The sequence below is a fragment of the Pogona vitticeps genome, chromosome 6, assembly GCF_051106095.1.
Source record: "Pogona vitticeps strain Pit_001003342236 chromosome 6, PviZW2.1, whole genome shotgun sequence".
NCBI lineage: Eukaryota > Metazoa > Chordata > Lepidosauria > Squamata > Agamidae > Pogona > Pogona vitticeps.
This window is the reverse complement of record NC_135788.1, coordinates 106,724,101-106,744,815: the sequence shown is the minus strand read 5'-3', so window position 1 is coordinate 106,744,815 and position 20,715 is coordinate 106,724,101. Positions and strand designations below refer to the sequence as shown.

Genomic DNA, 20,715 nt, shown 5'->3' with positions numbered 1-20,715 from the left:
GCCCAACATTAGTTAGTTTAAAATTTTATTGATTTTTTTGTTGTTTTTTTTTACTTTTTAAATATTTTTACTTAATAAAAAGTCAAGGTTTGTCCATCTGGTCATGTCCTTGTCAAGTTATGTGGGAAAGTGGCGTTTGCTCTAGGAGCCCAAATGGAGTCATAAATAACAGGAAAAAAAACACTCTGCCCTTCTCCAGGCATGGGAACGGGGCCCTGCTCCGTCCCGCTGGCTGACGGTGCCCAGCACGGGCTTCACTAAACCAACGGAAAGGAAGGTGCTTGGTGAGGGGGGGAGATGGGCCGGGCCAGACTGCGCCCCTCCAGGGGCCTCTACCATGGGCTTGAGGATGGCCCAGGCCTTTGGGCCAGCAACAGAGCCAAGGCTGGCTGGGGTCTCAGGTCACAAGGAGAAGTGTGGACATCAGTTCCCAGGAGTGTGGAATGGAAGCTGCTGGGAGGGATGAGATTGAACTGGAACGAGAAAAAGAAAGAGGCACTGAAGAACAGTAAGATACAGACACAGTGCAAAACCACCAGCCCTCCCATCATCTCATGGACAACCAAATCCATCACCTTGGCTCAGGACCACACAGCCATGACCTCTGTGGCACCCTTCGAGACAAGAGTCTACCCATTACAGCTTCTCCCTATGGTTTTGACTTACCTTGGTGGTGCCCTATATAAGTGTAGGGGGAGGGTGTGGAAGCTGAGAGGGTCGGCACGCCACTCTGGGGCACACCTCCTTGGGGGGGCCCTCCATGAGTCTGCGAGGGATGCAGCAGCATGACCTGTGGAGCTCCAGGGTGAGGTGGCGGGGCAGCTGCAATTCCAGTCTGGACGTGGGCCTGTAGAGAAGACACGAGTGTTTTCAGCCCATCCACCACAGTGGAGAAGAGGGCATGCCCCATATCTGCATCCATGGTTTGGTCTTCAGCAGACTGCCTTGAAACATGAGGTGGGTGGCAAGAGCAGTCTGCAAAAAGGTTCCTCAGGTGACAGGGTGCTGTCACTGTCACGTTGCCTGAACCGCCTGTTGAGCTGAAATCTACTCAGCAGCGACAAGCAATCTCTTCCTATCCCCTTTAGCAGACTCGGATGAAAGTGCTCTGGAAGTTCTGAAAAGATCACTATGAAGAAACAGGATCCATGGAGGAGGTCATATCTCAGGCACTCACCTAGACAGCTTTTTCAGAAAGCTGTGCTTTTTCCCTTTTCTCCACTTCCACGCCCTAGTAGGTAAACATACCTACTTCCCTACGTTTATGCCCTTTCCCCAACATCGCTCAACCTCTGAAGTGCATGCATGTGCACTACATAGCCAGCAAGTATCCACCCCTGCATTTTTGGAAGGTTTAAAAATGGTCCAATTACAGAAATATCTTGCCCAGTGATGGAGAAAGATGGAAACATACTGCACAGCTGGGGCCTGTATGGGGACTCTAGATCACTGGTTCTTAACCTTGGGTTACTCAGGAGTTTTGGACTGCAACTCCCAGAAGCCTTCACCACCAACTGTGCTGGCTGGGGTTTCTGGGAGTTGCAGTTCAAAAATATCCGAGTAACAAAGGTTAAGAACCACTGCTCTAGATTACATTCTGGAATGAAACAGACCCTTTGTGGATAATCAGATGATGTATCTTCCAGAAGAATGCTTCCCAATGCAGTGAAAAACATCTCAAAAAGAGAAGCAAACTGTTCACCACCCATGGCAAGGAGTACAGACCTGCACCACACCACAGTACAGTAGGTAAGAGGTGCAAGGTGGGTTGCTTTGGGCACTGACTTCAACTGAAGTACAGCTAGTGCTTGACTTTGGCTTAAGTATGTTAAGTAACAAGATTTTCTTCAGGTGGAGAAGATATGACTATAGAGGAGGAACAAGACATACCAATGTGGAGAACAAAAATTTTTGGATTGGATCCTAACAGAACCAAGAAGTCAATGCCCCCACCAAAGTACAATTTGGATTATGCTCTATGTAAAGCCCCAAGACAAAAATTCTCCCCATGCTGCTCAATACAAAAGGGTTAAAGGTTCTAAAAATGAGTTTCTTGTGCTGTCTTGGGATAAGTGTAACCACTTTTCTTAAGTCAGCAGTGGTCATGGCAAGAAACAGATTTCAAATAGGCCAGTGGGAGGCAAGCTGGGGATGGGATGGAACTGTGCCAGCAGAACAAAATCATTCAGGACTGTGGGGAAATCCCCAGGGAACCCTGCTTGGAAGCCAGCCCAAGCAGCAGTTGCATGAAAACCAGGGAGAGATCTCTGATAAATGAAGACAGACTACAGTCTTTGGTTATAATGCATGTCACCGGTGAAGATGTCTGCCTGTAAAATGTCTCCAAAATGTCTCTAAAATATCTCTAAAATGTCTACAAAATGTCTACCTTCTTCTCCGGAGGCATGTCTTTTTTTATTAAGTACCATCATTTACATAAAGAAAAGATTTAGCCAAAGAGGGTTGAGAAACTTATCTTTTCTACACATTCCACACATGCGCAGAGAGAGAATCATAGAACAATGCATCTTTATACTACAATAGCTTGATTATGCTAAACACCAGTGATGTATCCCTTAATAGCCACAAGATGGAACTTTAGACTAAGACTAAAACTTCCCACACAGGACACCAAGAGGGAGGTTGTTAAAGGGCCAAGATCAGACAAGCCTGGACTGTCTACCACAGGGCCTAGCATCATACACACCATAAGTATTTTGCATCATTTTAAAATGCCTGATATTATGGCATATATGATCATGCACTGGAGTACTGTTATCCTAAATTGACAAACATGCAAATGAAACAGTCAAGGGACATGCTGTGACAACTGCATTAACAGTAAAACAGAAAACAATCAAGTGCTCATTCACCACTGCTAATAATACCACATCCTAAAAGTAGCAAGTGTCAAATACCTGTGGTGAGATTAAATCCCATCATGTCAATTCAGACAATGGGTGACAGAAATCAACATTTTTTCTAGGATGCTTTGTATTTACATTTGTAAACGACCAAGCTGCAATTTTAGTTTACTTTTATGCTTAAGTCCCCCTTTCAACTTCCGTTGTTTAATGGTCACTTCAAGGTCGGTCCTTAACAAAGTGTCTGAAAGGGAAATATTTTTCACACTGCCCCCAGATATGCCTTATGTCGACTTCTTTGTATGTGTACAATGCAAAAAAAGATTGCTGGCAGTGAAAATTTACATCAAATTGAAAGATGAACAAATGAAAACCCTTGCTGTGGATGACATGTTTGGTAACCATGTTACATTAAGAATGAAGAAAGAAATGGCCTCTGGATTTACTATGAGGTCTGGGCTTTGTGTTAGATTTTTTAATGACCCGTTATTAGCCTACTGCAGAAGGCCTATGAGAGTAATGCTTCACGTCCAGAATGGGCCACTGATCACCAATAATACAGAGATTATGCTGTAGAAAGAAAATGCTACTGGTGTTCCATTTTGGCAGTCAGGAGTTGCCTTTGCTGTTATGGTAATAATTAACCCAACTCTTATTTGGCAAATGTAACTGTCATCTGATTAATAAGCTAACTAAAAACAGAATAATTCCTTGTAACACATAAGTGTTGGTTCAGTCGCCAGTTGCATGTGACAAGTTGTGGTATCCATAACTCTTTCTTCTATACTACATTATTCGCTAAATACCAGTTTGGCCTTGTTGATCTGTTTGTTCACTTCATAGCCTAGAGTATTTTAGTCTAAGAATTTGTCAGGTGTAAATTCATTCTTAAATTGTGAGTCAGTATTGGATTAACTGTAACAGGGGAATTGTGATCTTGATGTGTTGCAGCCCTTAATGGTAATGCTTTTGTATCTCCACTGTGTAGTCCCATACAGTTCAATATCTGAGCCAGCTGAATTGATTGATCTAGGCTCAGGCTCTTAACTGAGTGGAAAATGGTAAGACAAAGACTTCTTTGTGCAAGATGACAATCTTTTACATACGTTTAAGGATAATGTCACAGCCTATCATACCACATTTCATTTCTCTCTAACCTCAACGTCTATTAGGGCTGTGGGCCATATATGGAGACATCCCAAATTACTGAACGAATTAGACTGATATAAAGTGGAATGGCTGGATTCAGTTCTGGGTGAAAGCAAATCTACCAGACTATTTCTATGCAGAGTACACAATCAATTGGATGAAACACAATAATTGGCCTTTTTAAAAAGCAAACTTTAAAGGAACCAAGTACACAAACCACTGAGGTTAGCTGTCTAAACTCTGGCAGGGTTACTCCACTCTTTCTTGTTTATCATGCCTTCAAATTTCATGTACATGAAATTTTGTACAAAAACAGCAAAGTTACAGCTTTGCTCAAATTCCCGTGCAAGTCAATGGAAGGTTTACAGACAGATTCAGACTTGGGGATAAACACAACAGGGCACAAATCACTTTGGACTGAATCAGGATCTATTTGTGGGCCCCAACTGCCACAGAACGGGGGGGGGGGGGAGGCTTACACAGTCTTAGTATCTGCACATTTTTGAACCATCCCACGTATAAATCTGCCAACAGAAAAAACTGATAGATGAAGTAGAATCTAATCCATGTATGCTTTTGATGTAATAAGTTAGTTTTCAAGGTGCCACAAGACTTTGCTCATGTATTGTATTTCAATATTTACAACCAATGGGTACAATTTTCTAAAATGCCACAAATTACAAAACCATTTCCCCCTGAACATGGATTTCCTTCCATTTCATCTCCTCCCAAAACCAAATGCTACTGAATATTAAGACCTAGCTGGCCATATCCCATCCCAAGGTTCTGAAACATTAAACTGAAATAATCACAGACTGTTACTCCCTAAAACTTACCCACCTGAAAAGCTGAAAACACTTACCTGGGTGACATGGGCCATGTTGGTGTAGCTGTGCTGCAGCTGCTGGTGGGCATGGATAGCATACACTGCCTGCTGGGGGAAACTGCTCTGTGGAGACTGAGCACTGGGCCCTGGTGTTATGGAAGGTGGTGTTCCTGTCAGTGCGGCAGTGTGGTACAAATTCTGCTGTTGCTGGGCACTGGCCAAATGAGGTGGCTGTCCAGCCTGGTGCTATGACAGAAAAGGGGGGGGGAGCCAAACCCTGATTAAGTACTTGAACTTTGCATCACATCCACCCTCGAACCACCTCTTTTCCCATCTTTTGACAAGGTTTAGGTACTCTATAAATACATGTTCTAGAAAACGTCTCTCCCTCTTCCTGTGTGCCTGTACACTAAATATTCTATTTATTTTCCATTATATTCTTTCTCTCTTCCAAAATTACAACTCAATGAAGCCCATCACAAAGTTGAAAAAGAGCTACAAATAAGCATAACTACAAACACGAGGATATTTAAAATTGTTATGAAGTATTTAAAATATTTTAATTTGATTTTCCTGATTATAGTTTACCTTGAGATCTGTTGCCAAAAGGCTTGTTAAAAATAGATAACATGAAAACACTGAAAATTTATATTGTGAAATGAATTCTAATACTGATAGTTTGAAGCACATTTGAAAGCTTATTTTATTTATTTAACTTAAATGCTGCCCACACTACCCAAAGGTCTCTGGGCGGCTTATAACAATTAAAATACAATAAAAAGATAAAACAGTTATCAGTAAAATGGTCCAGGCTGCCAGCTGCAAAAAGTCCAACTAAATGGGACTTTTCTGCCCCTAAACCAGAACAACAGATTTAAAGGGAATTCAATTTACTATTGATATTCTTCACAATAAAACCTGAACACATGTGGATTTCTACCATTGGCCCCCAACTTTGAGGTAGCTCAAACCTCCAATACCAGGAGCAGATTATCTGAGATAATGTACCTTACAGATTCCCTGTAGTGAGGGAACATCCTGAACAGAAGGGTTGCCCTTCCTACTTTCTTCTGAAAAAAGGAACTGAATATTCAATTAGAGCTCTCAAGGAAGCCTTCAAAAGGAAGAGGCAATCCTGAGAGATTATTTTTGTTCTCATACTTCCAGACCTCTAGGAAAAACAAACTGGCACAACCTCCATAAAAATCTACATTAAGAAGTCTACACAGTTCATAAAATCAGGTTACATGTCTGTTGTTTTGCATCATTCTGCGATAGATAAGTTATACAGACTAGATGAATAAGGCATTGTGAGCCAATGAGCTTGGACACCCAAGGAAGAATTTACCTCCTCATTTCACTAGCCCTCCAAAGGTCCCTGCCAAGGACAGCAGGCAGGCACAGGGTGGATCCCTTCTCCTGGGCATTACCCTGGAATGAACTCTCCACTGTAACCAGGAAGCTGGGGGGACTTTGAGGGGCTGGAAAGTGAGAAAGGCAGGAAAAAGCCTGCCAAGGGAATTTCCCAACAGGAGGAGAATAAATGGGAGAATGAGGAAGAATTTGGGGCAGTCATTGTGAAAGAGAAGGGGGAAGAGTAAAACTAAGGATTGGGCAGATGCCCCAAAGAGGAGTGGGGAAGATTCAGACACTGCTGAGTACAATCCTCCCTTAGCTCTTTCCTCTATTACTGAAGGGGCTCATAACTGAAAACTCTAAGGAGCCCGTCAAAACCAAGACTGGATCAAAGCTTGTGTCTTGAGTCAAGGACAGATCTGGTAGACCAAGAGGACTTAACTCCCAACCCAGTAAGATTCCTTCTGCTGTAGGCAGCAATTCAAATCCTTGTGTCAATGGGCCAGACATTACAGAAGGGAGGCTGAGGGCCTGCAAGCCTTAACAATTATATGGGCTGTATGAATGTGAGGTTGGTAAAGGTAGCTCTCCCCTGCTGTCTGAAAGAGACTTCTTGGACTAAGGCTCATTTGGTGGTTAACGCAATGAACTGTGTGGTGGAGATCTGGTGTAAATAGTTCTTAATAAATGTTTGTTAGCTGAATATTGATTCCAGGTTTCCTTTAACATGATAAATGGCACACTAATATCATTTGTGGCCCCCATTCCCTTGGAAAAAGCATGCCCTGTCACAGGCATGCATTAGAGTATGTCATTGGTTCAACACTGCCTGGGGGAAATATTCACTCCTTCTGGCAAGAATGCAGGCTGCACTGTTGAAGAGATCTGCAAGGTTGCGACATTAAGGTCTAAATCTACTTTTGTCTGCCACTGTTGTTTGGATCTTTTTGTCTCTGCAGAAGCTGCCTTTGGACACAGTTTGCATCAAGCTGTTGGCCTCTCCTAGCTGACACTGGTGGGTTTGGAGGGGATAGGCTTTTTTATTTTTTGCATAATCCTTCCCTAAAACGTTCACTTTAATAAAGCCCACTTTCTCAGAATGTCCTTCTTCACTAATGGCAAAAGAAACAATGGATATATCATGATACATTCATTTCCTATAGTGAGAAGAGGACCTCTCGTCCCACCCTTAGCTGAAAGAAGGCCCTGCATTAATGTTTAAATCAAAAGGCACCACAAGGACCACTTTGCTCCCTTGCTAAAATTAATGCTTCTCAAAAATACAAAGAGCAAGCGGGCACACATAATTATATATCCAATGCTTCCCTCTGACAGCAGCTCCAAGACCAGACAGAGAAGGTGATAGTTTCACTTCTAACACAGGGCTTCTTGCTCTCCTTTCCAATTCTGCCTACAATTTCCAGATCACAGACTGCAGGATCCCATAAGCCCCAAGACCAATCTCGAACAGAGAACCAAACTATGCAGAGAACAAAAGCCAGATAAGCACTCAGTGTTTCCCATAATAGTAACCCATATCCTATGCTCCCAGTTCCCCCATGGTACCTGCACAGGGCTGGGGGCAGCATGTTGCGCTTGCTGTTGGTTGCCCGTGGGTGTGGTAGCTGGCTGAGGCTGATGTGGATGCAGCTGTGTGGCATGGTGAGGATACGTCTGATGCACTGTGGCTGGGGAGAGAAGCAGCAAGCGGCAATCAACAATGCAAAGGAGATAGAGAAGAAAAGTTCTGAGTGGACATGTCTTCAGTTGAGGACCAACTCACCATAAAGAGGCTGGGGTGCAGGTTGCTCTGCTGGCGGATACTGGGGAGTAGAGGAGGAGACAATGGCCTGGGGATGGCTGCCAGACGCCATCATACGTGGATTGCTCTGCAACATGGGGGCAAAGACGGGCTGCAGAGAAGAACATTAATTAGAAGTATGGGAATGCACACATCTACACACACACACACACTACTGCACCTGTTTCTTTTTCTACTACAGCACACCTCGTACCCACCTGCGAGGGATAGTGTGCCATGGGCTGCATCATGGTGGGCTGCCCTGTAAACTGCTGAGGGTTGTAGGAGATGTATGAGGAGTATGGAGTGGCAGCCACCAAAGGGGGGCCAGCAGCTGCCGCCGCCTGCATAATAGGAGGGGCTGAGGTTGGCTGGTGCTGGTCTGAACGCTGCGGTGGCAGGGTCCCTGTGCAGAAAAGAAGGAAAGTAAGAAACCTAATTTAGGTCCATGCTCTCCTTCAGAGTGAAGGGTGGGTACAGTAGGTCCATGGCCCCTTCAAGCAGTAACAAGAGGTTACCACCCACCTTTAGCTCCTCGATATTTGCCCTGCTGTCCAGGCACAGAATTAGAAACAGGATAGGGGTACATCTGGGGAGCCTGGAGAAAACAGGAACAAATCAATTAACTCTAGCATGATTCTCCCTTTCATAATTTGGAAGGAACTGAAGATTCTAAAACCAGCCCTTGAATGCAAAGTCATAACTAGCCACCAATCAACCAACTCTTCCCCACCCATTCACCTGCACAGCTGGGCTCATGTGTATCTGTGGGATATAAGAGATGTACTGTGCACTGTACATGCCACTCTGCCCTGGGGTAATAACAGGGATGGAGGGCGTTGAATGGGTACGTGGTCCTGGTGATGTGGGCGTACTTGTTGACTTATTCTGGAAAGACAGAAAAACCACAGTTGTTATTACAGAGACAATTATTAAAACAATATCTGTGTTAAAAACAGAGTACAGTGGGACTCTTGACCACTCAGCGTATTCCTGCCTGGAGCAAGAAGTAAAAAGAGCAACACATCTCAAAGTGTTCTTGTCCTTTGCAGAAAAGCTCAGCTCATGCCCACCCTCAATGCCTTCCATGCAACCCTTAACCTCAGAGCTAGTTTTCTAGTTGCATACCACAGACAGGAGAGTCTTTGAAGGGTTGAACTCCTTTGCGTTAGGGTTCAGTGTTGACTTCTTCACCTGCCTAAAAGAAATAAAAACATTAGAAATAGAAAAGAATCACACAGGAAAAGTGCAGCAACAGCCTATAAACTACAGCTCTTCCCGTCGACTTACTCAGAGACAGGGCCATCCTCCTTGTCATCTGTGTCACTTTTGCCCAGAGGGCTTGCTGTCTGGGTCTGGCGCTCCATTCCTTCACAGGGCCCTTTCTCTTCCTTGCCGCTAACTTCAGACAGCTCCATGCTAGGTTTAGAAGACTCATCAGGTACCTCACATACACTTCCTGCCCCAACTAATGTCTCTGGAGGCTTGTCCTTCACTTTTCCTTCAAGGGGCTCCTTGGGCCTGAAAGGGTCAAGGGTGGACTCTGGAGAGGTACTGGGCTGCAACTTGGAGGAAACAGAGAAGAGGATAAGCCAGTGTGGCCAGGAATACACAATTCCCTCACCCATAAAGTGTGTGGAGGGGAGATGAGAACACTCACCTTAAACTGGGCCCCAAACTTGCGCAGCTCTTCTAACTGATTCCTCTTCTGTTCATTTTGGAGACCTAGAAAAGGTTGTTGGGAAAATTCAATAACCAAACATGTTAGAACCCCCAAAACGTAAAAGCACTTGCAGAATTAGTTATGATTCCAGTTCTACTACAGGAGCAGGCCCCTTTGTACTTTTTGACCTTTAACAGTCATACCAACTATACCTCATGATCACATATTAGGGGAAATGCAGTCCAACCGCACCATCCCTACTCTGTCGAATGAATCCTGTACAGTAATAATTGCCCCCTTTAATGAGATGTGAAGACAAATCCACAGCAATCACTCAAAAGGATCTTCAAATAAGAGGCTACTCAAGAAGCAGAAAATCTAACACTACAATTTTGAGTTGGGAAAAAGAAATCAGCAAGTGGAGAGCTCAGAAAAGCACAGAAGATGCCAACCTTTATTTGCCTGTTTGACCAAGTCTGAGGGCCCCATAACCTCCAAGGTCCTGCTTGGTTCTTTGGTGGCACAGCTAGGCACCTCTTTAACTAGATTCAGAGATAAAAACAGAGAGAAAGAAAAAAATACATGTTTAAGGGCTCAGTTATGGAAAAGGCAAAAATGAGCCTTGACAACCTGCTCATTTCCCAAGGACTTTCAAAAACTACTCAAAGTCACATCCACTTTCTTCAGCAGGGATGTAGCCTGGTTTCACCTACCACCTGATCAAAACTCATTATTTTGAAACATGGAGCAGCTCTATTAGGGGGGTGGAACATTTCTCTGGAAAAGAGCAAACACCTGAAGGAATTGCAGTGCCCAGTTCCATTCTTTGCTGACCAAGAGAGATCCCAGTTCACTTCACCTCAAGTGTGACTCCTTACCCTCAACAGCAGCTACAGGAGCAGATGGTGGAACCTTGGGTGAAGGTGGGGTTGGAGAAGCGCTTGACTCCGTGGCAGGCCTCGATTCAGAGGGTGAAGCAGGAGCAGGAGGGGCAGTCGATCCCACGGGGGGATCCTGGGAACAGGCGGGCACAGCTGAGGCAGACTTTGGAGAACGTGGAGTATAGACACGGCCCACTGTGTGGAAAAGACCTCGCAATCAGATTTAACAACCATTAACACCTAGCCCATTCTCTTACACAGAGTATTTATTCAGAAACAACCCCCTTAACAACCCCATTTTCTGTTGTACCTGTGGGAGACGGGGCTGATACTTCCATGGGGCGGCTGGAGGGGGAAGACATGCTCTTGGCTCCCCGGATCGGTCGCTGGGACTTGGGAGACATTCTGGATGGACCTAGAAAAAGCCAGCCAGAGGAGCAGATGAACACCAACTATGCAAGCATACAAAACATTTTTGCTTACTGTGGTGTTCCTTTGCTGATTTTCTTTTTGCTTTCAAAAATCTAAAAGATAACTGAATATAAAGAAATATTTTCTGGCAATATACAAATGAATAAATTTCCACAGCCGCGAGAGGCACCTCAATCCGATACAGACTAAGCAGATACAGGCATCAGTCCACAGAATCAATCCATTCAGGTGTTTCAATTTCAAAGTCTAAGTTTAGCCTCACCTCCATTGATGCCTCGTTGCTCTGGCATGGAGCTGGCATTGCTTTCTGAATGATGGGTGCTTCCACGGGGTGGTAAAGAGCCCATGCCTGCCCTCCCACCACGAGAACTGCTGCAGCGTACACCTCCTCGTGAACCTTCTCTGACGCGCTGGGGAAGCGGTATGTACTTGCCGTCTCTGCAGAACCAAAAAATACCATGAGAACTTTCAGTTTCACACAGCTTGGGATCAAAGCAATGAGGAAAAATAGACCATGAATTTCAGCCAAAGACTCAAGGGCGTATCTGTACCTATAGATCGGCAAGCCCTCAGTTGTATTCAATAAGCAAATTTCCAGGTGCCAAGTTTGAAAAAGGATATTTCTGTTATAATTTCTCCTCCTAAAGCATGTACAAATATCCAAGAGCAAATGAAAACTGTGCCTTAAGCTAGAGAAGGCCACTATTTCCTAAAAAACAAGCCCTGAACAACACTCACTTTCTACAGACCCATACGTTTTTGTTTAGTTGCTAAGTCGTGTCTGACTCTTGGTGGCCCCATGGACCAGAGCACACCAGGCCCTCCTGTCTTCCACTGCCTCCTGGAGTTACATCAAATTAATGTTGGTAGCTTCGGTGGCACTGTCCAACCATCTCGTCTTCTGTCGTCCCCTTCTCCTCTTGCCTTCACACTTTCCCAACTTCAGGGTCTTTTCCAGGGAGTCTTCTCTTCTCATGAAATGGCCAAAGTATTGGAGCCTCAGATTCAGGATCTGTCCTTCCAGTGAGCACTCAGGCTTAATTTCCATCAAAATGGATAGGTTTGTTCTCTTTGCAGTCCAGGGGACTCTCAAGAGTCTCCTCCAGCACACAATTCAAAAGCATCAATTCTTTGGCAGTCAGCCTTCTTTATGGTACAGCTCTCACTTCCATACATCGCTACTTGAAAAAACCATAGCTTTGACTATGCAGACCTTTGTCGCAAGGTGATGTCTCTGCTTTTTAAGATGCTGTTGAGGTTTGTCATCGCTTTCCTCCCAAGCAGACGTCTTTTAATTGCGTGGCTGCTGTCACCATCTGCAGTGATCATGGAGCCCAAGAAAGTAAAATCTGTCACTGCCTCCATATCTTCCCCTTCTATTTCCCAGGAGGTGATGGGACCAGTGGCCATGATCTTAGTTTTTTTGATGTTGAGCTTCAAACCATTTTTGGCACTCTCCTGTTTCACCCTCATTACAAGGTTCTTTAATTCCTCCTCACTTTCTGCCATCAGAGTGGTATCATCTGCATATCGGAGGTTGTTGATATTTCTTCCGACAATCTTAATTCCGCCTTGGGATTCATCCAGTCCTGCCTTTTGCATAATGTATTCTGCATATAAGTTAAATAAGCAGGGGGACAATATACAGTCTTGTTGTACTCCTTTCCCAATTTTGAACCAATCAGCTGTTCTATATCCAGTTCTAACTGTTGCTTCCTGTCCCACATATATGCTTATAGTTAATTCATATATACTCAAACTGAATCTATAGTTTATTTTATTCATAAAGTATCCTGTGACAACTCAGTATTGTCTGAATGGCAACTGATAGCACATCACAATATACAACTTAGTTAACTAACAGTCACAAATGAGACCTAGCTCAAACAAAATCACAACAGCAATCATGTAGGACTTAAAAACACTTCATAACTTACGTACATAAACAGAACGTGAACTTATTACTTATACATTACTGAAATGAATCAAGACTCTATAAACATTGAAGCAAAATATTTAAAAGCATGGAAGAAAAATTTAAAAGATTTTGTCTACAAGGATGTATTAAGAAGATCACCAGGCAAGCTAGTCTTGGGAAAGCATATCATAACATGGATATGGCAGCAGAAAATAATGCCCTCCTGTTTTGACATCCCGTGAGACACAGGTTGAAGAGGCCATCAGAAAAGTCCCTTTGTTGGCAATCTTAAAGTGCAAGTAGATGTATTTTCACTTGTTCCATAATACTAGCAGCTCACCTGGAAACCAGACTGGGGCTGTCTCTGCCCGACACCTGTCTTTGCACAGAACTGTGCTTCTCTTCTTCTGTGCGCCCATCATCGTTTTCCATGGCAATGCGCAGTCGATACTGTGGACTCGACTCAATCTCCCGAGCCAGTTGGGCAGCCCTGGCTTCTCGCTGCCGGAACTCCTCAGAGTTGTCCTTTTCGAGAGGGACTCTGCCAAGCACAAATGGAGCAAGGGTGAAGACTAAAAATGTGAGAGAAGCACATACTATCATCTTCTAGGAACATATACCTGCTGCTTCATAAGAAAGAGAAAAATGCAATTTCATCCCAACCTCTATTCTGGATAAATATATTCCTGTTTCCAGTAGTCCAAGGCCTTTGTTTAGCTTAAAAAAAGGCCTCAGATGTTGATCTAACTCCACCACATCTACTTTCTATATAAGCATGCCTAACAAAATTATCTTTTTGTCATGAATTAAGTAGGGTTTTTTTCATATTAAGAAGTAACAAAATTAGAGAAGGAACTTATTAAGTCTTCCTGCTTATAGTGTTTATTGGCATGGATCTACACATGAACATGAGAGCACATCAGAGGTCAGTACAAAGAATCCTTCAATAGTGGAACAGCTGAAAAGTTTTGTTTTGCTGGATGTGGAAAGATCAAAAACTGCTTTCTGATTAAAAAGTAGCTGGTAGGTGCCTATATAATCCCTCAGGTGGCAAACTACATTCTGCCAAGCCCAAACTGGATAGCAGGATACACAATGAACACCAAGAGCATTTTAGATTTCTGTACAAGAGCTTATTTTGAATAAATGTATGGCACCTGATACAATGCTCCTGTGACTCAGACTACACAGGGCTACTGAATGGAGTAAGGACAAATGAATCAGGAATAGATAAGATTTCTAAAGTGGTAATGCTCTAAAAACCACTGCACTCTAGAACTTCACCCTCAAATATGAATAAGCCAATCATTCTAGTTCTTAGCAAGAAGTGCCAAGGAACTTCAGCCAACTCTATCTCCCCGAGATGGGCAAAGATATTTGAAATTTTAACTTACGTATAGGAGGAGAGGCTACTATCATAGGTAGTCTTCACACCATAATTTTCCTCGTTGAACTTGAACATCTCATTTGGGTCCCAGCCATTAGACTGAAATGACAGGCACAATAATCTTCAAACTGTGGTGTCACTGCTACAAGAACAGCCTAGCAGAGCACCAGCCCCGAAAAATCTTCTTCTGTAGCCTCAACTAGGTCAAAACATTTACCATGTCAGATTCCAAGTCATAATCATCACTGTTGCTGTCTCCCCCTTCCCAGCGCTGTAGCACCTTCTCTTTATGCTCCCCGTTCACCTTCGAATTCATGGCAATAGCAGAATCTGTGAACTTATCTGTGACACAAAGTGGGAAATAATGTCAGAGAGAAAAAAATATCTAAAGTCTTTCCCCTCAGTCCAAATCACCTCACAACTTGTATTTGGAGGTTGCCCTACCTTTGGTGGCGTAGTTAAAATCAACATTGCGGAAATGTACCAACATGACATCAGCAGGCTTAAAAACCATGGTATCCACAATATCTTCCCTCCTGGGCCCTACTGGTTGGTCAGGCACCTTCTTGTGCACAGCATCAACAGCCAGCTCAAACTGAAATAAAAACAAAAACTCTTCCTTACTCATATACCTAGGCAAATCCATCTAGAACTGGAAACATCCCCAAACTGTATCCCCCACACTGATCCCTCTAGTATGATCCGCCATCAAGTTTCATTCTTGCCTTCTTAAACATCACTGTACTTTTCCTTTTCTGGCATCTTGTTTACTGCCACATACAGAATTACAACATTAAGTCAACAGAGCAAATAATTTTTCTTCCTACTCAGATGAGCCAGAAAAGTACTCACTCACCTTGGAGCTCAAGGTTTTAAAAATCCCCTCAAATGTGCTTCCATTTTTCACCTTCACATCACATGTGGATCCCTGGTGGGAAAAAAGAAGGTGAAAATAATACTCAGAGGTTGAGGGTTACACTAGTTTGGTTTCCTCCCTAGGTCCCTTATACCAAGAGGCAAAGGGTCCTTCTTTTCAAGCAAATTTTTGGCACTTAAATAGGCTGCAGAGAAAGAAGCTTTTGATGGAGAATACAGGCCTCCCTTTAAATATATATATATAAAATCTATGTTCCTATTGCTTTAAATTAAGAATTTATTATTATGCATTTCCTTACATTTTAATATTGTGTTTCTCCAAAAATAAGACAGGGTCTTACATTAATTTTTGCTCCAAAAAACGCATTAGGGCTTATTTTCAGGGGATGTTTTTTCATGTACAACAATCTACATTTATTCAAACACAGTCATGTCATCTTGTTCTGGTTGCTGCACAATGGTGGAGGGTGGGGTTTCACTTAACTAGGGCTTATATTATGAGCATCCTGAAAAATCATACTAGGGCTTATTTTCAGAGAAACAGGGTACTATAACTTAACTCATTCTTTTTACAACTACTTTCCTATTGTTATACATGTAATGGTGCTGTAATATTATAATTTATTCATTCTTCTTAAAATTACTTTTGTTGAAAAAAGTTATCATATAATGAAGCTCGATAATGGCCAGTAACCTCTTCTGCCAATAGAGTGACAATGATGTCCCCAGTTGCAGCAGATTGCCACTATTTAAAGAGGTCCTGCTTTTATTTCTGGTTGCACACGACTCATGCACAATAAGAAAAAGTCTTGTGCAACCTGAAATCAAAGCAAGAACTGTTTAACTAGTGGCAATCTGCTGCAACTGGTGACATCATTCCTGCTGGGCTAGCAAACCTATGGAAGAGGATACTGGACAGTCTAACACAAAAAATGGTTGTTCAAATTAAAGATGGGCAACTCTGAAGTATGACTATGATGCTAATTCTGGAAATTGTAGTCCTAACATACAAATATCCATGTCCCTATTTTCGAATTAAAATCTATCAATCCCGCATCCTTACAGCAGTTTTCTTCATTTACTACAGCACCAGAAAAAATGGTATGATTCTTTGTCCAGGTATTTCCATTATTTTCCTGATTCCTACATTTTCAATGAAGTTTTAAACTTTCTTTATTCTATTCTTATTTTGAATCACCAGTTTTTCTGGGTCTGCTGTTTGTGTAAATTGTTTTGAGATTTTTAAGATGAGAAATACACTAGAAAATAAATGTACTAATAGCACTACTGAACAATTCAGCTCTACATATACATATTCTGCAAGATTTCTTAGATCAAGAGAAAGGACTGGAAAGTACCACCCTCCACTATTCAACCATACATCTATTGGACTATTCTTTGGATCCTACTTTCTTATTAAGTTTATCTTTGGGAAACTCACCACAACTGCTGTCAGGAAGTGCAACATTCGGGAATTGTTATAGACACCCTCAAAGACCTGGAAATTGGAGGATTTAACACATTAACAATCTTAACAGTTAGTACTCCTGTAGGGAAGGGCTCATAAATGGATTCTGCTCTGCCGCTTTGTTTTCATTTGTGTCAGACAGTCTGAAGCAGAAACAGCAGATTGTACTAGGACTTTTTGCCTAGTTAAACACTTGCTATAAACACTCAAATAAATGTTTTGTAAGACACAAACAACATAACTTGTGTACCTCTTTCTACTGTTACATGTTGAATTTCTAAACAAAATGTGTGTTTTACAGTGATTTGACTTTAATAGTCCTGATAAACTTTTCCAAAAAGATGAACTGACAGCCAATTATGAGTAACCTCCTTTACTCCCAAAACATAACCATACAGGATTGCTGTGTGATTCTATTAGGGGAGTGGGAAGATGCTGAACTGTGACAACACCCATCAGTGCCAAATTATATGGACAAAGGTCAGGAATGATGGGAATTTGAGTCCAAAGCCAGAGCCACCATTCCTGGCTCTATAAGATAACCTGGAAGAAAACAGTTGGCAATGACATGAAATTCTGAGACTCTGTACACGCTACTACCAGTATCGGAGGATAAAATAAAATGAAAATCACAGAAAGGGAGATAAAATCAGCAGATTCACTAAACATCAATGTTAATTACTGAGACAGAATAACTACTGAGATCCCAGATGTCATGTAATATTTATACAAGTCAAACAAGTTAGCTTTCCGAATACACAGAAACTATCTTACGGCCTTGGGAGGCTCAGTTCATGGTACTTACAGGAGACTGTGGAGGTCCTTTGCCTGTGCTCTGTCCCCTGAAAAGGAATCAGGCACAAGGGGTAACTCGCAAGAAAGCAATATGACCCTGCCAACCCTAAATACAGTATTCTTCAAACCAGCAGGGCACCAGATCACCATGCAATATAAAACTGAGTGTGCTCATGACAGGTCTAATCACGAGTCATCTTACCAAATATATCTAGAATAATAAAAATAAAATAGACAAACCCTTGATTTCAAAGGACAAAGAACCCGTACATGATAGCAAAAGTAATCTGAAAATCACTCCCAATACATAAGTAAAAGTTTGTTAGAGACATGGGAGCACATCCTACATCATAAACAAACAAGCTATTCTTTCTAACTGAGAATCCCAACACCACAATCCTTTTTATATGTGAAAAAAGCAGCCACGTAAAGTTCCATGTGATTGTTACCCCCTAATATATTTAAACTGAAAAATCACCTCAATTCGAAAACAAATTACACAACTTGTTAGAAACATGTCCAATCAAGTTTGAAATATACCGTATTTTTCGCTCCATAAGACGCACCTTTCCATAAGACGCACCAATTTTTTAGGAGAAGAAAACAGGAAAATATAATCTGTTTTCTTAGCTCCATAAGACGCACAGACTTTCCACACCCCTGTTTTGTGGGAAAAAAGTGAGTCTTATGGTGCAAAAAATACAGTATCATTCAAATTCAGAGAGTTAAGTAGCAACTGAGCTAGAATGGTAAAGTGGGTCCAATGCTGGATTGTGAACTCCTACACTGATTCCTATGACTTACTTCCTCTCAAAGCAGAGTAGTCATGAAAACTCCTGACTTGCTGTTGAGATCAGGACAAAACTGAAACCCACATTATTCCCATGCCCCTTATGGCTCAAACGCATTTTTCCAGCCCATTTTTCTCATATAGAAAATGTACTTGTGCAAACATGAACACTGCCTGACATACCCTAACACAGGTACTGAACATGAATAGAGAAGAAACAAGAGTGTATGGTAGTTTGACCAGAAACAAAAATTACCCTACACTAAACAAGATGAAGCAACTATTCACCCTACAAGTCAACCCTAAAGCACCCACTTACTTGGGACTGAATTCCCAAAGTGGGGTAGTGGATAGAGCGACGGGTTAGGATAGCGACGGGTTAGGATTCTGGAGAACAGGGATCAAATCCCCTCTTGGCCATGGAAACTCACTGGAGGAGTGGAACTAATAAAACCACTCCATAAATATCTCTGTTATCGTAAAAGCCGTGTTAAGGTTGTACAAGGTTTGAACAAGTTGGCACTGACCTGACGGCTCAAAGCACACACACACTTGGGACAGAGATCACATTATGCACCATTCTAATTCTAACTCCTCATTGCAAAACTCCATTACACTACAGTATTCCTAAGAAAATACATGTGAAAACCATGTTCCAAGGCCGATCCTATTCCTCTTCCCTGTAGTGTAAAATGCAATGAGACAGACCACCCTGTAATTCAAGGCATGGGCGTGGTGAGTGGGCATCCTCTTGGGCTCTTATCCATCCACAGGGTTAAAAAAAAACACCACACACCAAACGACACCCTCACTAACCGGGGATCAGTGGGTCCCTCCTCCCTGCTTCCCTCCCCAGTCCTTACCTCCTCTTCCTCCTCGTCGGGAGGGGCGCCCTCCGGGTGCTGCGACGCCCAATCGGCGGCAGACCTCCTCGCAAGCTCCGCTTATCAGAGCCACACACACTCCCTTTTCTTTTTTTCTCCTCTCTCCCCGCCTGGCCAAGTCCTCTTTTCAACCCGCGGGAGCGCGCACCAGAGCGAGCGGGCGGGCGAGCGCGGGAGCTCCCAGGCTTGTCTTTCCCGTCCTCTTCCCCCCCACACACCCAATTCACGCCTCCCATCCTTCCAATTCCCCGGATGTTCGGCTTCTTTTTTTTTAACCCGTTTCTCAAGCAAGCCCCCCCCCTTTCCCGTTGTCCTTCCTTTACTTTAAACGTACCTGGTTCCACTTCCTCCAGGGGTGCCGCCGCCTCCGCCGCCGCCGCTGCTGCCGGGAGGCGCCACGGTGGTGGCTCGGGTTCCTCCGCCGCCGCCGGTGGTGGTGGTGCCTGGGCTGAGGCTCCCGTTGGGGCTGGCAGGCGCTGGGTTCGTTTTGCGGGAAACGACGGCGGCGTTGGCAGCGGCGGAGGAGGAGGAGGGCGGCGGCGTTGGTGTGGAGGGCGGCGGGGGCCCCGAAGCCGGCGAGCCCGGTTGAGGAGAGGGCGGCGGCAGCGGCTGCTTCAACATGGCGGTGGCCCCGCCGGCGGCACCGAAGAGGGAGGCGAACGCCGCAGGCTCAGGTCCGCCCGTTCCCTTCAGCCTGAGCGGGAGGGCAGTTGGCCAAGGGGGCGCGGAGAAGAAAAGCCCGGCGGGCGAGGAGGCAACCCGGGGAAGAGAAGAGCAGGAAGGCGGCGGCGGCGGCGGTCGTGGCGCGGGGAAGGGAGAGGGGGGATTGGAGGCGAGGCCGAGGCGAAAAGGGCACCCGCCGTGGGTCGGTCACCCGGCGGGCAGCGCGCAAGGGGCCTCCACAGCTCCGTCCGGCTGACGCCGCGCGCTCCGGCTGCTGGCCCGGAAGGGGAAACGGGCAGGCCGGTTGGCCGTCGCGGAAGAGAAGAGGGGTTAAAACGCTCAGAGGAGAAAGAGCGGGGCGGGCGTTGGGGGGGGGGAAGAGAGAGAGAGAAGAAGAATGGCGGGGCGGGGGAGCCTGTCTGGCGGGGGCCGGACCTCCGAAACCGCCTGCCGCCCTCCAACCTTGTGCTTCGTTAGTCTCGCTTGGGCGCGCGCCTGAGAGAGAGAGAAGGAAAGAGGAAGCGCGAGCGAGCGAGCGCGCGCACTGCAGAAGCGCGAGCCCCAAAGAGCCGCCGGGGGAACTTAATAGGCCTCGAGCCGACTCGATGCCAAGGAGCGGGTTCCTGGCGGCGCGCGGCTCCTTCCTCCCTGGTTGCCCAGCCCCTCCGAGAAGGAGGGGGGGAGAGGAGAGGTGAGGGGAAAAAAAAAGAAGTTTAGTCTCTCTCGAGCGCTTGGAAGCCAATCGAGAGGCGGCGCTTGAGCGTGAAGGGTCCTCGCGAGGAGACCCAGGCGCGCGGGCTGTGGGGCTGGGGGCGAAAGAGAGGGTTGGGTTGAAACAGGCGAGAGAAACGTGCGCGGGAGAGAGAGAGAGGAGACAGATGAAGAAAGGGAGGGGGGAGTGGTGGCGGCGGCGGCGGTGGTGATGTTGGCGTTAAGGGCCCCGACACGAACTGGCCTCAAAC

The 20,715-nt window shown here is 44.6% G+C and overlaps 1 protein-coding gene across 2 annotated transcripts; it reads right to left on the bottom strand.

Annotated features, from left to right (window-relative positions):
• Positions 1–286: 286 nt before the first annotated feature.
• Positions 287–19,846, bottom strand: ATXN2L (ataxin 2 like). Of its 2 annotated transcripts, none has more exons than XM_020792727.3 (23): positions 19,425–19,846; positions 17,427–17,463; positions 16,595–16,651; positions 15,134–15,205; positions 14,722–14,872; positions 14,495–14,619; positions 14,285–14,376; positions 13,231–13,431; positions 11,235–11,410; positions 10,851–10,955; positions 10,538–10,735; positions 10,112–10,201; positions 9,657–9,721; positions 9,287–9,561; positions 9,125–9,194; positions 8,738–8,884; positions 8,522–8,594; positions 8,215–8,402; positions 7,979–8,108; positions 7,762–7,883; positions 4,876–5,085; positions 667–847; positions 287–473 (listed from the first exon to the last, which is right to left on the bottom strand). In XM_020792727.3, the coding sequence occupies exons 1-23, from the start codon at positions 19,709–19,711 to the stop codon at positions 424–426; spliced, it is 3,102 nt and encodes a 1,033-aa protein (XP_020648386.3). In that variant the 5' UTR covers positions 19,712–19,846; the 3' UTR covers positions 287–423. The 2 variants fall into 2 exon arrangements, with proteins under 2 accessions (XP_020648386.3, XP_078233119.1); XM_078376993.1 differs by having other exon boundaries at positions 19,070–19,557.
• Positions 19,847–20,715: the final 869 nt, after the last annotated feature.

Bases quoted from the DNA above. Each gene is read 5' to 3' on its own strand.
- ATXN2L (XM_020792727.3), bottom strand. From the start codon at position 19,711: ATGTTGAAGCAGCCGCTGCCGCCGCCCTCTCCTCAACCGGGCTCGCCG. The intron at 10,202-10,537 runs GTAAGGAGTCAC...CTCTGAATCTAG, and splicing joins TCCTGTAGCTGCTGTTGAGG to TTAAAGAGGTGCCTAGCTGT. The intron at 9,195-9,286 runs GTAAGTCGACGG...TATTTCTTTTAG, and splicing joins GAGGATGGCCCTGTCTCTGA to GCAGGTGAAGAAGTCAACAC.